This window comes from Lucilia cuprina, chromosome 3, assembly GCF_022045245.1.
Source record: "Lucilia cuprina isolate Lc7/37 chromosome 3, ASM2204524v1, whole genome shotgun sequence".
NCBI lineage: Eukaryota > Metazoa > Arthropoda > Insecta > Diptera > Calliphoridae > Lucilia > Lucilia cuprina.
Genome location: NC_060951.1, coordinates 38,478,942 through 38,497,172, shown reverse-complemented (window position 1 = coordinate 38,497,172; position 18,231 = coordinate 38,478,942). Strand labels below are relative to the sequence as shown.

General features: G+C 25.7%; 2 protein-coding genes across 6 annotated transcripts in view; one reads left to right on the top strand and one right to left on the bottom strand.

The window, feature by feature from the left end:
* Positions 1-2,413, top strand: part of LOC111686739 — a 362,875-nt gene extending 360,462 nt beyond the window's left edge. For all 5 annotated transcript variants that reach the window (XM_046947207.1, XM_046947209.1, XM_046947205.1 and 2 more), the window contains one exon: positions 472-2,413. In XM_046947207.1, the coding sequence (XP_046803163.1) occupies positions 472-745 (274 nt within the window). In that variant the 3' untranslated portion in view covers positions 746-2,413. The remainder of the gene's footprint in view (positions 1-471) is intronic.
* The window catches only part of LOC111684411 (mannosyl-oligosaccharide alpha-1,2-mannosidase IA), a 306,748-nt gene that overhangs the window by 85,977 nt on the left and 202,540 nt on the right, over positions 1-18,231 (bottom strand). The window lies entirely within an intron of this gene.

Below are 18,231 nucleotides of genomic sequence, written 5' to 3'. Positions count from 1 at the left end.
CATTTGTCTGTCTGTTGAAGATATTATAGGATTCGGAGGAGAAAACTAGGAGAATGAAATTTTACCAAATTATTTTATGATGTTCAGAATAATTTCGAAATGAATACAGGCCAAATTGTCCAACTAGCAAAACATTTAGACCTAAATGTCTGTTTGCCCGTCCGTCCTGAAATAAATAGATAGGCAATTATATTTCCTAGTATTGTTTAGACTATGTGGGTTAAAATTTACACAAACTATCTTTTTGAGACCTCCGTTTAAAAACAAGAAAAAATGAAATATATATTAAACGAATAAAATCAGAAATTTTGAATGATTTAAACTATGTATAAAACTAATAGGGCTAGATATTGAGAAAAGAATCGTAGTTTCGATATAATTGTATGTGTTGATGATGGATATATAAAATTCGGCACAGCCGAATATTTATAACACTTTTACTATTAATATTTTATTATTTCTCTTATTTAGACCTCCTGCCTCCCGTTTTGCTTGCCCATTCTGTGGTAAATGTGTACGTTCTAAAGAGAATCTAAAATTGCATGTACGCAAACATACCGGTGAACGTCCATTTGTTTGCCTCTTCTGTGGTCGTGCTTTCGGTGGTAAATCCGATTTAACACGTCATTTACGCATACACACCGGTGAAAGACCCTATCATTGTGAATCGTGTGGCAAATGTTTTGCTCGGGCCGATTATCTCTCAAAACATCTAACTACACACATTCACAATGCTCCACGCTGAGATGAGGCGCGAAGGAGAAGACTCCTTCGCCGTTAGTTTTAATGCAACTTTACAACCCGTGAATACAACTTAAAACTTAGATCAATTGTTAAACAGAAACAAGAAAAAACCGAAAAAAAAGTAAAATCAAAAAACAACAATTCAAAATATGTCGACATATGGAATTTAGCATAATACGTAAGATCTTGGGGTTTATATAGATTTTATTTATATATCTAAAGATAAGATATGTTTAGAGATGCAAAACTAATTAAGTTTTTGTTTCAAATTTTACACACTAAATGGAGTTGTAAAGATTTTAAGAAATCTTTTACATTTGATATTGTTTCATTTTTTCTTTAATTATATATTTTTTAACTATAAAATTATATAAGATTTGATTTGCTTAGGTGTATAGATTTCATTCAAATTAATTATAGTTAAAAACTGAAATTTCAATTTTCATTTGGCTTGCTAGTTGAGATGGGAACAAATTATGGGTATTATTTTATTTTTATTACTTTTATAAATTTCACTACTTTTAACTTTAGTTAAAGTTTAGTAATAATAACAAAAAAAATATTTTATTTTTTTTTTGTCTTTAGGCTCTAAATTGAAAATTAAGAAATATATATATGATTATCTATATATCTGAAACTTATTTTAGATTAATTTTAAAATTGATTTAAAATTTAAAAAAGGAATTTTAATAACAAGCACTTTTTGTAGAGGAAAATTTAAAGAAAATATTTACAAAAAATAATAATGTATGGAAAGAAAACTGGAATGTTAGGGAATGTCACAAAATAATATATTTGGCAATATGAACTTTACTTTAAACATTTTGAAACTTAAACTATTTTAAGTTCTCTATATTCCTAAGAACAACTATTATAATATCTTTATTCCTGCTTAGAAATCATATTCACAGTAAATATCTCTAACTGATACCTTAAATTATATGAGAATATTTAATTTCTTTTTCATATACAAAATCTACATCACTGCCGGTTCCAAATACTCTTACTAACAACTATAACATGAGATTTCAGAATACTTTAAGCAATTAAACTTGTCAATCAAAGTTTGCATTTTAAATTGAGCTATCCAAAATGGTCCTTCAAAGTCTATGAATTCAACAAACAATCTTTCAAATAGCCCTTCTTTGTATGTGTTACTAAAAGCATTTCAAGCAAAATGGTCCTTCGAACTACGAGTTAATAAAACTTTAATTCTTTTCAAAACATTCGATTAGGAAGTTGATACATTTCGTTGAAAGGCTTCCATATTTTTCTCTATAAGCAAGTAAAGTTTATCCTTCAAACAGCGTAATATAAAATTCTACATATTTAAAACACATTTTAATTGCGACAAAAATCGCAACAAGTATGAGTTCAAGAATTGTTCCTAAGTTGGTGTATTCCTTAAAAATGGTTAGAGTTCATTAAGAACTTTAAAATGGTCCTTCGAACTGCAAAATTTGTACAACATCAAGCATTTCAAAAGAATATAGATTCTAATCCTGACATTTACAAACAAAAATCACTTTAACAAGACCATGTTCTAGAATTGTTCCTAAGAAGAAATTTTAGTTTCTAGAACTGGTTTCAAGTTAAAGAAAAGCCTAAATTTAACTTCGAATGTAGTTTTAATATAAATTCTATAAAATTTCAAAAATTTTCAAATAAATTAATAAAAAAAATAAAAAAAGAATAAGTAGTTCGTTTTATACGAGGATTCGTTAGAAACGTTGTTTTTTTGTATAAAAATAGTTACCAAAATAGCTGGACTTGAAAACTTGTTCGTAATAACCGAGAATTTGTTATAAACGGCTTCGTTATAAGCGAGTTTGAATGTATTTAAATATGACTAAAACTTCATGCTTTTGAGAATTTACAAATCACAAGGTTCTTAAACTTAAATTGTTTTTAAAATGTTCGATTAGGGACCGAGGAAAAATTTTAGAACTTGTTCTAAAAACAACTAGTTGTAGAACGAATGCAAAAAGAGAACGACTGTCGACTCCATAACGCTTTCTCAGAACCAGTTCCGAAGGTGACAGTAGAACGAGTTCGAGCTATAATCATGCGTTCTAGAACTAATTGTGGAACTAATACAATTATTGCTGGGAAGTTTAGTTTTATTGTTAAATAACTTTTCTTGCCCAAGTAAAAAACTGTTTCAAGTATAGTTTATGTTTTAAATGGTCCTTCGAGCTACAAAATTTAAAAACTTAAAGTTTTCTTAAAAAACAGGTTTTATTTAAGACAATAGAAATTAACTCCAGAATTGCTGATAAAACCAAGTAAACTGCCATAAAATTGGTTTAAACTTCAAATAAACGTTAAATTTGAAATTAAAAAATCAAAATTGGTCCTTCGAACTAAAAAATTTCCTAACATTTCAAGTACTTCTGTATGTTCACAAACGCTAGCGACCATATTCATAATGAAAAAAATGTGTGTAAATTCCCATAAGGAAAAGTTAGCAGCTCGTTAGTGAGTAGTTAGTTTTTTATTATGAATAAAGCTATAGATTACTAACAAAAAGTGTTTTAAAACTAAAATTTCTAAAAGAAACAAAAATATTCCTTTAGTTTATTATTTTAATTAGAATTTTATATTTAATAATTTGAAAACGAAAAAATTTTTTGGATAAATTATGATTTGGTGCTGGATTGAGTTTAAGAGAAAAAAAAGAAATAGGATTTATAAACAAAATTTAAAGGGGCTTTACAAAATTATATTTTAAAAATAGAAAAAAATATATATAAAAGAAAATTAAAACACAAACACACAGACATCACAGTTGAGAGTTTTTCTTGAAAGTTACAAAACGAAAAAAAAAAACTAAATTTGGTTTCAGATATAAATTAAAAACAAGAAAGAAAAGTATTAATTAACTCAAAAACACTACTCAAACTACAACTAAAAAAGAAAGTTAAAAAAGTATTTAAAATCTAACTAATCTGCCGTTTATTTTAAAGATTTTATTTATTTTTTATTATAATTTATTTTAATATTTTTTAAATTATTTTTTAAACTTTATTAAGAAATAAAATATAAAACAAATCAAATGGAAAAAAATAAACTAAAAAGCCTTAAAAGAAGCATAATAGACAAATTTTTAAACACAAAAACTAAATAAAATAAAATAGTTTCTTTTTATAAAAAAAAATATTATTTTATACAAATACAAAATACAAAAAAACACAAAATGCAATAATTATATATATAAACTAAACTTAAAGAAATAATATTGTTAACTACTTTCTAATATTGATTATATACACAAATCTACAAAAAACAAAATAGCAAAAAAGAGGCATAGCAATAGTTAAACAATTTTTTTTTATTAAAAATAATATATATATATATTTAAAACAAATAGAGCAATATACAAATAACTATTTTTTTAAAAACAGAAAATTAAAAAAAAAGAAATATTTTTATGATTTTTTTTTTTGTTTTTAACTTTTTTTAAAAGAAAACATAAATAAAAATATTTAAATATTTTATTTACTAAAACACAAATTTTTTACAAAAAATCTAAACTTGTTATAAACAATTTTAAGCAGCCACCGCCAATAGTTAAATTTTTTTTATTTAACAAACCATTAAATGCAAAAAAATAATAATTTAATTTATAATAGCAACTTACTACAACAAACAATCAAATAATTATTACAAAAAAATACATCAAAATAATCAAAATATATATTTAATAAAACACAAAAAAAAATATAATTAATACAAAACTGTGATTGAAAAAAAAAACAAAATAAACTAAATAGCACAAGTAACTTAAATCTAACAAAACAAAAACAATAGAAAATTTTATTTAATTTTTAGTTTATTAATTTTGTCTAAAACACAAAACATATGCAATTTTTCTATTTTTTATATATTATTTAATATTTCTTTTTTTTATTATAAACAAAACAATTAAAAAACTGTAAAAAGAAAAACAAACAATATTGAACCAAGAACATCGAATTAAAACTTAATGTAGTTTCAATAATTAAAAAAAAACACATAATTAAACACAAAAAAAAACCCTTTATGTATAAAAAACAAAGTAATTTAAAATATTTAAATAAAAATAAATACCAACAAAAAACAAACTAAACAATTTTGCCGTACCAATGAATTAATTCTTAAAAAACAAAATAAAATCGAAAAAAAACACAAACAAGAAAAATAAACTAAAAAAAAATGTAAATGTTATAATTGCTAAAGTAAATTAAACTAAAATAAAAACAAAACAGTAAAATAATCAATTAAAAAATAAAAAAAGAAAAAAACTTTCACTGTGCCAAAAATATAAAAGTACCTCATAAATTGTAAAACATAAAAAACAGAAATTACATTAAAAAATACCCGTAAACGAAATCTGACAAAAAAAAACGGAATGCAAAGAAAGTTTTGTTTAAAGTTTTAAATTCTACTTTTTTATAAACAATAGATTTTAAATTATTTTGTTTTAATAAATTATAAAATTGGTTTGATATTTATAAAGAAATAAAAAAAATATCTGTTAAAAACATGTAAATAACTTTTAAGAAATTCTATTGTAAAAAAGAAAGTATTTTGTAAATGCACCTTTAAGATATTTGCTATTTCTACTCTAATTTAAAATATTAATTTGTCCAATTTACAATTGCTGTTGTTGTATTGAAATGTTGTATTTACAAACAAAACCATAATGAAACTAATTTACAACATACAATTCTACGACTCTGATTGTTAATTGGTCTACTATTTAAATTAAAGTTCTATCTATTCGTTAATTTAAAACATTTTACAAAATTTGTTTAGAAAACGAACGCCATGAATACTCGGCCTATTCATGTCCCACGGGTGATCACATAAACTTTCGAAAATACATTTCAATATTGGTATACTTTTGTGAGTTACAAACATCAACTATTAAGGATACAAGTAGAATAACTTTATATTCTAAAATAGAAGACTTGAAACTAGAAATATCGTCATTACATCTAGAATATGGAACACTCTTTTGAAATACAACGCTACGACAACGATTGTGAATTGTACTACTATTCGTTAATTTAAATCATAATACCAAATTTTTTCATAAAACGGACTTCATTAGTGGCCAAGTTATTTTACGGGCGATAGCATAAACTTTCAATATTTCAATTTGTGAGTTACAAACATTAACACAAACTTAAAATAGGTAAAAACTATTTAGGGTACAAGTAGAACAACTTAAATAGAAGACTTAAAACTAGTAATATTGTCATTACATTTAGAATCCCTTTTATATGGAACACTGTTTTGAAATTTATTAATTTAAATCATTTTCAAGGGTGATCGCATAAATTTTTGAAAACACATTTCAATATTGGTATACTTTTAAGAGTTGCAAACATCAGCACAAACATTAAATAGGTAAAAACTATTTAGGGTACAAGTAGAACCTTTATATTCTTCAATAGAAGACTTAAAACTAGTAATATAATCATTACATCTAGAATTCTTTATACGAAACACTGCTTTGAAATATAAAGCTACGACACAGATTGTGAATTTGACTACTATTCGTTAATTTAAATCATTTTACAATTTTTTTTTTCATAAAACGAACACCACGAGTGGCCGAGTTATCCCACGAGTGATCAAATAATTTCAAGTCGATTGGTATGCTTAACAGTGTAGGTCCAATATTATTGTGCAATACAAACATAGCAGAAACGTACATTTATTTAGGATACAATGTGAACCACTTTATATTCTTAAACAGAAAACATAAAAGAAGTGATATAGTTATTATTTTTCCCTTTATATGCAACACAGTTTTTATTTTAGGTTAGGGTTAGCAGGGTTAGCTACCAGAAAAATGCACTATTTTGATAGCTCTCTTATTCCCTTTGACAATAAGATCTATTGTAATTCCCTTTGTAGGAAATGAAGATCTAAAAAATAGAAAAACAAATCAATAAGAATCAAAAGGGTTTCAACCTAAGAGTTATAACGTATCAATTACCTAAATAAGTATTACCCAGTGGAAGATTACTGATTCTCCTGATAAAACGTAGTATGCTATAAGGTAAAGTCACGTAATATCCCCCAGTTCCGGCCATGATAACATTTTTTAGCCATTTCAATCTGAGGTTCTTTATTGAAGGGACAATTCAACTACGATTCTATGAATTTGACTGTAAAGAAAATATGTATATCTTTCCACAAGGTTTCAATCTTTACAGTAAAGTAGAATCTATTATAGTCAAAGTTGAATTATGACTATTATTTAAAATAATGATCTAGAAGAAGATTTAGAATTGTTCTAAAGTAACAAATTCTCTAATAAAGAAAATAAGTACTAAAATTTTTAGAAAGAAAATTGTATTTTAATCTAAACTCTGATTCTGTTGTAGGATCAAGTTTTGATTTCAAAAGTTAGGACTTATTTTCAGAAAGTTAATTTTAACGTGGATTATTTTTGAATAAGAAATAACTGACCAGATTATTCAAAAACTTCTTTTTATATTAAGTGTTTCGATTCATGTTATTTGGTATCCCCCGGGCATGTTTTCTAGATATATGATCTAGAAAATACCTCTAGTCTACCCGGACTATAAACTATTACTGTCACTTCACGGTTTGTTCTGTTTGTTCTTGGTATGATTTCACATGATTTCACAGGGTCTAACCAGAGCACCACGTAATCTGGTTCATGATCAATTTAACCCAGTAGGCTCTTATGGCCACATAAATGATTCGATAGCTCTCAAGTACTTGAATAAAGTGGACGTATACTAGGCAGGAAATTCCATATACATGAATTACCACTGGCGTATAAGAATCGCAATGGGGGCGGTGATAAATCGCATAGAAACTCAACCACCGTAAAATGAGGCAGGTGTTCACGTAAAGCTCTTCGACATTCATGTCATTTGATCTTTAAAACTGATTTAAAGCGTTAATTTTTAACTTAAACTATATTTCAAAAACCGCAAAGTGGATAAGCATTGAATGTCATTTATATTTCGATGACCTATATAGATTACCTAATCTACCTTTCAACATTATCCCAAAATGGTGGTAAATTTTGAAATCTTTAATTTAAAAATACTTTTGTCTCTTTACAATAATTCAAGCACATATTGGCCATTAATAGAGTTCCATAGACGACCTATGCCATATTGCTTCTTTATTAAGATTTTTTTACTCCCAAAAGTTAGTGAACAAAAAAAGTGAAAGTTTGCAAGCAAAAGATCTCATAATATGTCAGAATCATTAGAAAGAGGTTCCTACTTTAAAATTAAAATTAAGATCTCCCATAGAAACAATATATTGTTATTATCCTTTACTCCTTGTAATAGCAAAGAGCAATAACAAGTTGGTTCTCGATCTTCAAAACAATTAATTTGTTAAAAAATAAATTATAAAATTAAATAAAACTAAATTTTTAGAACTTAAACGAAAACAAAACCTTAACACTGCTGCAAATATCTTTAAGGTGTAAAAATTATAATTTCACCATTTGTTTAAGGAGACAGTTAAACTGTAACTCTTTAATTAATAATAATTTAAATATATTTTTAAATCATATTTCTTTAAACAAAAAAGTGTTCATTATATAACTTGTTTAATAATTAAAAAAAACAAAATTGTAAAGCTCTAGATAAGTTAAAACAAACAAAAAACTTTATTGCTAAATTATAAATTTTCTTAAATTATTTGTTTTTCTACAGAGCTTTAAAAAAAGACATTAAAGTTTCAAGTTTATTTAAATAATTAATTATTATATTTTTTCTTCTTCTAAGACTTACTAACATTTATTTTTATGTTTGTAATCAATTTTAGACTTTTATTTAACTTTTCAACTTAAAACACTGCCTAATTTTAAAACTTTTGGTAACAGAATACTGTCCTTTTTTTATTATTATTACAATTATTTATAAACACAATTAATACTTTTTATTTAAAAAAAGTTTCTATAATTTAAATAATTTTTTTTTTAATTTAGCATCACAACAAAATTTTTGTATAATTTCAAAAACTTCTCAATTTTCTTATAAGAAAATTATAAAGAAAAAAAATATCTAAACTTCAAATTTGAAAAACAAAAAAAAAAAAATACTATAACGACACAACAAAAAGAAGCTGTGAAAATTGTGAAGTAAATAAAATTATTATTATTTTTTTAATAAAATAGAACAATATTTATAAAATATAATTTTTATTATGTTTAATGTTATTTTATATTATTTTTTTTAAATAAAATTTGATTTTTTTAACAACAAAAAAAAAACAAAACTTTTGGTTTTTATTTTTGATTTTTTTGAAACTGCAACTAATTGTACAAAAACTAAAATTTTTATTATTGAAAAACTAAAGGAAAAACAAAAAAAAAATGAAAAATATTAAAATTTATATATATAAAAAGCAATATTTCAGTAAAAATAAAATATTGGTGTCCAATTTCTTAAAAAAAAAAAATATTTGAATTAAAAAAAATTAATTTTAAGGATTTTTTTTATTTAGAAAAATACTTGTAAATTATATAAAAACCCATAAAAAATTAGTTGAAATTATAAAAAAAAACATTTAAATTTTTTCTATAAAAATCTATAAAAAAATGTATTTATTTTCACACCAATTGGAGGGATTTAAAGACTTTTATTTAATAAATTTTATTAGTAGTATTTTTTATTTTAATTTCACCTTAAATATATACACATTTAAAATATATTAAAAAAAATTAAATAATATTTTTTTATATATAGCGATAGTTATAAAAAATTAAAAAAAAAAGAAAATAAAATAACAACGAACATTTTTGCATTATAAACAAATGAATTAAATGCATTTTTTAAAAAAAAATTATATAAATGTATATGTATAAACTTTATATAATTAAAGCAGATCAAAAAAACAAAAAACAACTAAATTTAATCTTTAAATGTGTGTTTTCGGTGTCTATTTATAATAAACGAAACATTTTTGACAAAACAAATAGACGTGTTTAGAAAATTTACAAAATTAAAAAAAAAAAAAAAATATTGAAAAATGTAAAAAAATATATATTATCAAGAAAAATCTATACTTTTTTAAAAAATCAATTTAAGGACAATTTTTAAAAGGTTTCAATATTTGTATATAATATTTAAAATATTTTTCATCTATATATTTAAAATTAAATTGCGTTTATTATTTTTATTTATTATTTATTAACTTGTACTAAGACCTCAAACATTTATTTTAAAAGTTTCTAAGAATGCAAATAGTTGTGTTTACGACCAGAGAACTAAAAATGATAAAACATAAATTACATAAATTCGAAGAAATACACCTAGACCCTGGTCTGTTGTAGGAAAATTTAAGGAAACTACCCAGTGGAATTTTTTCCACTTACATCTATCAACTGAGACAAAAGACAGTTTAGATGCGACTAATCCAAAGTCTGTATACAATTCCAACTTACAGTGACTATGGCCTAGGCCGTACGATGAGTCCAACTCGACCGACATTGTAAGCAAAGGTCGGATGTGTATACATGAAACGAAAAAACAAAAATTTTCCCAACAGCGGCTGGGAATGGAACCAAGGGACACTCATATTTCATGTTTCGTGATCAACGCGCTGACCACTTAAGTGTGGATGAAGTCGAATGTAGAGCATGTGGAGAGGACAGTGAAACTCTGGAGCACTATATATATTTTTTTTTCTTAGGACCAGCACTTGGAACTAGGAAAATAGGTTATGGGATGGAGGATAGAGGGAGTAGTGTTTGTTGACATTCGATGTAAACTTGCTCTCATTGCAAGTGACAGAAAAGACTTCTGGGGAAAGTTTGTTCCACATACGGACAGAACGACTGAAGAACGAATTTTCCTTGTAGTGCATTGTGCGATCCACTTGGTCAATCGACAACAAATGAGTGTGCTCTTGGTTAATGTCGTGTGTTACATCTGAATATGTGGGTTTCGGGAACAAGTAACATTGAAAAATTCTTCGAAATTAAGTCGGAGAAAACTAAATTTCTAAACACTGAAAAGTTTATATGTTTAAGATTTTGAATGGTAATATTACTATATTCAATGATTGACAACTACACATTTTCGGAACATTAACAAAAACCTAAAGAATTAATTTCAACATCTCAATTTGTTTGATGGTTAAAGCGGTCAATAAAAGTGGATTAAACTTGGATAAGAGAAAGTAGTAGCAAAGTATAGCCAGATTATTTGAAAACATATATTTATTTTTTATCCTTGGCGATAATTTACTACAATAGAATCTTCGCTCCGGAACGAGAAGGGTCATAATTGACCAAAAATTGTCAACCCAGCGTCAGCTGTATTAACCGAAAGTTTTTTCCTCAAGAAAGAACTAACGACTACAGTCGAACTGTTACAATAACAACAAAATTTCCAAAAGTATAATTACAATAAATTTTTTTCTATCACGAATGTGGTCATTTTGCTCGTGATTATTATTTCCGTGGACGACTTATGTCATACTGCTTCCTAAGTGTAATTATGGCAAATTTTTCATCATAAAGATTTTCAATTTTGCTAGAGCTCTTATAATAGCTGCTTGCTATCAGTTCACAACTGAAAGCCAAATGGAATTTCATTAAGAATTACAATAAACTCCGTATGTGAGAATATTCATAATGTAACGTCAATTCCAAAAAAGGAAAATGCTAAAGAGAAATGTGAAACTAACTTTTTGCAGAAGTATTTTGATTTAAAAAGATACATAGAAAAAAAGTTTAAATTTATTTCCTTTACAACCAAATCTCATTGAGTATGATATTTAAAAAATATTTGTTGATCAGATATTATTAAAAAAAAAATAAAACTTAAATTCGACATTTTGACTTCTTTTAAGAGATTTTGTTTAAAAAAACATTGTAAGGACTCTGAAATACTTTAATGTTCTGATTCTATTGTCATTACGAGTTCTTAATAGTATCTTAAACGTTTTGGGGGTTACCGCATTCATGAGCATGTAAACTTTTGTGTGAAAAGAAATATCGGAAACCATCATCTGAAATAAGAAAATTACGATACATTTTATACGTCAAGTAGAGTCGATGGGACTCGGTTTTTTAATAGGGCTACTCCACCCACCAGATGTAGTATTGTATATTTTTAGACTTCAGAAATCGCAGGATGTTAATAAGATTAGACCGAAATACTTTGGTCTGTAGACCTACAGACCAAAAGAATTACTACAGTACTTCTTTTGCTGACAACGTTGCAAAAGAAAAATCTTACAACTTTGGCAAAAAATTTCCTACAACAGTGTCAACTTACACATTTTATATTGCAGCATTGTCAGTAATTCTTTTGCTGACAACATTGCAAAAGAAAAATTGTAAATTCACGCGATTGTAAGACATTTCCACATACCACAAAGGAATCAAATACTGAACCCAAATGTGTCCCCAGTGATGATATCGCGAGAACGACCTGCCTACCTAAGACATTTCCTGCACATTTTATTACTGACAACGTTGTAAGATCTGACAATCGTTTATCACAATTTTAACACACAGAGTCCAGTTATTACTGCTATCAACTATCGGATTAGTTAAATGTAGAAAGTTAATAAGGACAATTATTGGCTGACGGATAAATTCGATTTCGGATTTTGCTTGAAGTAAATTCTGATAAAAACTTCTATAGTATTTGTGGACAAATATAAAAACAGACTACAAATATATCGTCGTCACCTTAATATAAAAAAGACGTATCTAATATTTGGTTTTCAAAGTAAATTTTAATTTTTTAGTATAATACATAGACCTTTTTTAACACTGACTTTTACTATATATTTTAATTTTTTTATTAACTATTATAAGTTTTATGTAAAAATTAAAAATTCTTGTTAACAAATAAAAAAAAATAAAAAAGAAAACAATCTCATGTAAATTACTTACAAAATACATTTATAAAAATAAAAAAATCAAACAAAAAAAAATTAAATACAATTTTATAAATCTATTTTTTGGTGTTAGATGTCTTTTTGGATATTAAAATAAAAAACTAAATATATAAAAATAAAAAAAAAATATATATATAAATATTTTACTGTTGATGTTGTGAGCAATATTTTTAACTCTCTATCTTTTTCTCTTAAACTTAAAGGAAACAAAACAAAAAAATACTCTTAAATCTTTTTAACAGCATAAAAATTAAACTAAAAAATATTTTGAATTCTAAAAAAAGAAAATTAATTTTTATATAAATGTCTACAATATTTATAAAAAAAACCTAAAACATACAACTATAAGTTAAATAATAATTAAGTTAAAAAAGAAACACAATTAACTTAGATAACTAAAACTATACATAAGTGAAACTAAGGTTTGAAACATATTTTAAGTTTAAAAACAGAAAATGGAAAAAAACAAACCACAATTTTTAGCAATAATTTTCGTATTGACCTCAAAATATTGATATATTTTTAAAAAAATAAATATATATATTTTAGCAGAAATCAAAAAAAAAAAAAACACATGTAAATAAGAAAAACTAAAAAAAAAAATTAAAAAAAAAAATAACAAGTCTCTCGATCGAACGAAGTAAGAATGTGATATTTTTTCTAAGGCACATACGCAATAGTTTTTAATAAATAATTAAAAATAAATCAAAATATTAGATGAAAAAGAATAACTAATAAAAGAAAATAATAAGCCAAGCGTACTAAAAAAAACAACTAAAAACTAAATAAAGTTTAATTAAAAATAAAACTTTTATACAAACAATAGTAATTAACAAAAAAACAAACAACATTTTAACTAAAACAAACAAACAACATGCAATAGAGACTGATTTTTAATAAAAAACAAGCAAAAAAATATTAAAAATGAGATTTAACAAAAAGAAAAAGACAACAAATCCTTCATACATTAGAAACAACAACAAATACATCTAAAGAAAATAATACTAAACATATGGGTTTCTTCTTCTTTCTTTAATTATAAAAAAACTAAAACAACATTCCTTTTTTAATAATTTAATTTAAAATAACAATCAACGATAAGGGATAAAAGTATAACAAATGACAATGATGTAAAAATGTTTCATTTCATTCGGTGTATAGTTCTTTTTGTGAAAGTCGGGGTTGTCTTACAATCCTTTTTTTATACCCTACACCACTATAGTGGGGAGGGTATTATGCGTTTGTGCTGAAGTTTGTAACACCCAAAAATATTGGTCCCACCTTAAAGTATACCAATCGCCTCAGAATCACTTTCTGAGTCGATTTAGCTATGTCCGTCTGTCCGTCTGTCTGTCCGTCTGTCTGTCTGCCTGTCTGTGTGTCCATGTAAACCTTGTGCGCACGCTACAGGTCGCAATTTTCAAGATAATTTGATGAAATTTGGCACATGCTGTTTTTCTGGTTCAAGGACGATCGCTATTGAAAATGGTTGAAATCGGTCCATTATTTCTCCTAGCCCCCATACAACCGTACCCCCCGAATCGGGCCTTTAGGCTCATAAGTACATTAAATGTTTTATAATGTCAACGAAAATCAGCAAAAATTAGTTTTATAGAACAATATTTGACAATACTAATTTTTATTGTGATCGGGCCTCATTTGACCCTAGCCCCCATACAGACTCCCCTTCAGAAAATGACTTGATGGTCAAAATTAACTTATAATTACTTATAAAACGATTATTAACGATTATGACTTTCATGCCAGAATCTTAGAAGATAAGTGACTGATTGTGATATAATGTCAACGAGTTAATGGCGCTGTAGAAAGACTCCTTCGGAAAAACCAAAGCCGTTCAGAAGATTTGGGGAGATGGATCTGTCTTCCAACGGAGATACGATCGAAATTAAGAATCATCCCCACCTACTGACGAGGCCAAGAGAAACTAAGGTAGTCTCTCGATAGAAAGTCGCCCACATAATGCGAAGGACGCCAATCTTGTTCGGCAAGGTGCACTGGAATCGTCTTCATGAGATCTTTCATTTGCTAACCGAACGAAAAAAGACAGGGTAAAGAAGATTAAATTAATATACTGAAGAGGGCAATTTCTTTTTGCCCATTTTAGTTTTTAAGGACTATTGTGATTTCAACAGACAGACATGGCTAGATTGTCTTTTCATTTTTTGGAAAAAATTTAAAATGAATTTGAGATTTTGATCCGTAAAATATCTAGTAATAGATTGAGACGAACAATAGGAGTCTGTAAATAAAAATTTTCAGAACAGAGTTGAAAGAAATTGGAATTACCAAAAATATTACGAAATATTCTAAAACGAATGAAATGAAACATAAAAGCAAAATTGTCTTATAAACTTTATCCTAAATAAAAAATTTTACTTTTCACATAATAAAATAAATAAAAAAATGAACAAAAACATAAGAGTGAGACGTTATGGCAAATGAATGTTAAAGAAAATAAATGAAAATGAATGTTAAAGAATAATAAAAAAACGAGATAGGATTAAATGAAAATAAAATATTGAAGGAAGCATTTTTTTAAAATTTGTGATAAAGTTTGAGTTGGCAGAATTAATGTAAATAAGAAATATTCTAAAGAAGAAAGGAAATGTTTGAAAAAAAATTATTTAAGAAAAGAAAGCAAAAAAGAAACGATTTTTTAACTGTAAGTAGAACAAAAAATAGATAAGAGAGTTTTTTTTTAAAAAAAGGCGTGGATAAGTAAAATAAATTTTGTAAAACTTTAAAAAAGTTGAGCAAAATTTTGAAAACAGTTTTTAAAGTATAGCTAAATAAACAATTCGTAAAGAAATGATTGTTTAGAAATACTTTGAAATTTGTTTATCAGGTGCTAAGAACAAAGACGTAATGCAAATGTGATAAAGTAAAATTTCTTTTTTTTTTTTTTTTTGTTGTTAAAAAAAACCTACACTATAAAATAAACTTTTTTAAAATATTATTTTTAATTTTTGTTTAAATTTTAATTTAAAAATATTGAAATAAACTTTTAATATTTTATGTTTAACAAGAATGTGCTGAGAAAATTTATTAATATTAAAGAAATAAATTAATAAAATTTTGTAAAAAATTAAAAATATTTAGATAACTTTTCTCCCTCTCTCTCTCTCCCACTCTAAAAACTCTTAAGGAAAATTAAACTAAATTTAAGCTTTTGGTGTTTAAAAATTAAGAAAAATTAATACAAAACAAAATTAAAAGTTTAGAATATATTAAACTCAAAATTTTAAAATTCGATAGCCAATAATAAAAACAAAAAAATTAAAAATAACAAATAATTTTTTTAATAAAATTTCTCGGTGTGTTTTTAATATTTAAGAATACTAGAACATGTATAATTTATAAGTAAACAAAATTATGGCAAAAATTAAAAAAAAAATAAAAAAAAACATAAAAACAACCTCTTTCACTTTCGTGTCTTTTTATTAAGAAAAACCAAAACAAAAAAAATTATAAATATTGAGATAAAACTAAACAACAAAAAATATTTTATTAAAATTTCATTAAACAAAAATAAAAAAATAAATTTAGCACATACAAAAACAAATTATATTATTATACACCTAAATTTTTCAAAATTAAATTTAACAAAATAATTTTTTTGAAAGTTTTCGTTAAAGTTTAAAAAAATCCTACAGTCTAATTGAGAACACAACAAAATAAAACAAACAAAAAAAACCTACATAAATACAAAACTATGAAATAAAAAGCCTGCCATTATTTAAACAATTTAAAGAAAAATAAATGAAAAATCTAAAACGAAATGAAACATTTTTAAAAACAGAGACAAAACAACTAAAGTTCAATTGTTCCGTTCCAGTAAAATAACCACCATATTGTTTATTTTATGTTTCCTTTAAATAAAATTGAAAAAATATAAAAAATTATAAAAAAATAAAATAACACAACATGTAACCGTAATTCCTCAAAGTCAATATATAGTATGTATACAACACACATAAATTTATTGTAAAATCTTTATTTAAATTTCGTAATTTCTTTTATTTTTTTTTAAATAATTACTGTTGTAAAAATATTGTCATTTTAATTAAATGTTATAAAAACAAATACCACACGAAAAACAAAATAAAATGAAACTTTAAAAAAAATAATATTTTGTGATTTTTTATTTAATAAAGGAATAATATTTGGGAAGCTTTTACAATGGTTATTGAAAAGCTAATCCACAACTAGTACTATTCGGCAAATTTATCCAAATCGGTTTTAGAAACAAAGGGCAAATAGGTGCACAAATTTTGAGATCTTTGTGATACTTTAGGGTGTCCTTTATAGCACTACTCACTACCTCCAGAGCTAAACTAACCGGCCAAAAAAAGTTTAGAATATTTTTGAGTTTTATTCCATATAACTCTTCTACACCTAAAGGAAAACTAAACCAAAATATTTTTACTTGCTATCAGTGCATTTTACAAAGATCTTTCAGACAATCTTCCTTCTCGTTATAACAATCTATAGACCTGTGATAGCGTTCATATCCGATCCCTACGATAACTTATTAGAAAACTACCGACTAGTGTAATGACAAATGCACAGAGAGGTCTAGACTTACTGTATAGATTAACTAGTGTATGGAGTGATCTCTTGATAAGTCTATGATTAAGTATGTTTGCTATTCTATTCACAAGTCGAATAAATAGAATATTTACTAGTCGAAACTTACCAACAAATATTATAATGGAACATAAATTGGACTATAGAAATGCTATACGTTGAAAATCAATTTAATTAACACAAAATTGCCGACTGATAGGGCTCACCAATTGATGATAAACTGGACGATAAAAAACCTTTGCTTGAAAATCAATTGTATCTACAAAAACTATTGATAGATGAAACTTAATTTGGATTATAGAATGACCTACGACTTAAGCATGAAAAGGTACCTAAGTCCCACTATAACATTGGAAAAAAGCCTGATGGAACCAATTCTAATTTATGCTTCAGTAACCTTATCGTCATCTTTGTACCATAATTGTCATATAAATTTAAAATATGTTTAGTGTAAATGTTCCTTGGATATAAGTGGCACCATGAGCACTACATCAATCAAATCTCTGGAAATGTTTATAATTGAAACATATTATATAAGATATTAAGTAGTATTCATAGTCTAACGGCGGTCATCAATTATAAGACAAGTCATCATCGTATATCAGATAAATAATTTGTTAACAAATTTGAAGCACTAATCTCAGTCCATCCTGAGGCATGTCCTTCGTGTATACGAGGAGAGCATACAAAGATATGTGCAGGATCCCTTAGATCAGAATTCGTATACAGCAGCTTTGATTAAAGAAATTGAGAAGTACCTGCCGCGGAAAACAAGAGTTGCCCTGGCACAACTGAGATCGGGATGGAACAACAGGTTCAACGTCTACTGGTCCCGCATAGACCGTGCCGTTCCCATTATATGCTCAGCATGTGGACAGGGTCCCCATGATACCCACCACATATTCAACTGTCCAACCCATTTATCTCAATAGATTTATGGACTTACCCTATTAAAGTAGCCCAATTTCTTGGCTT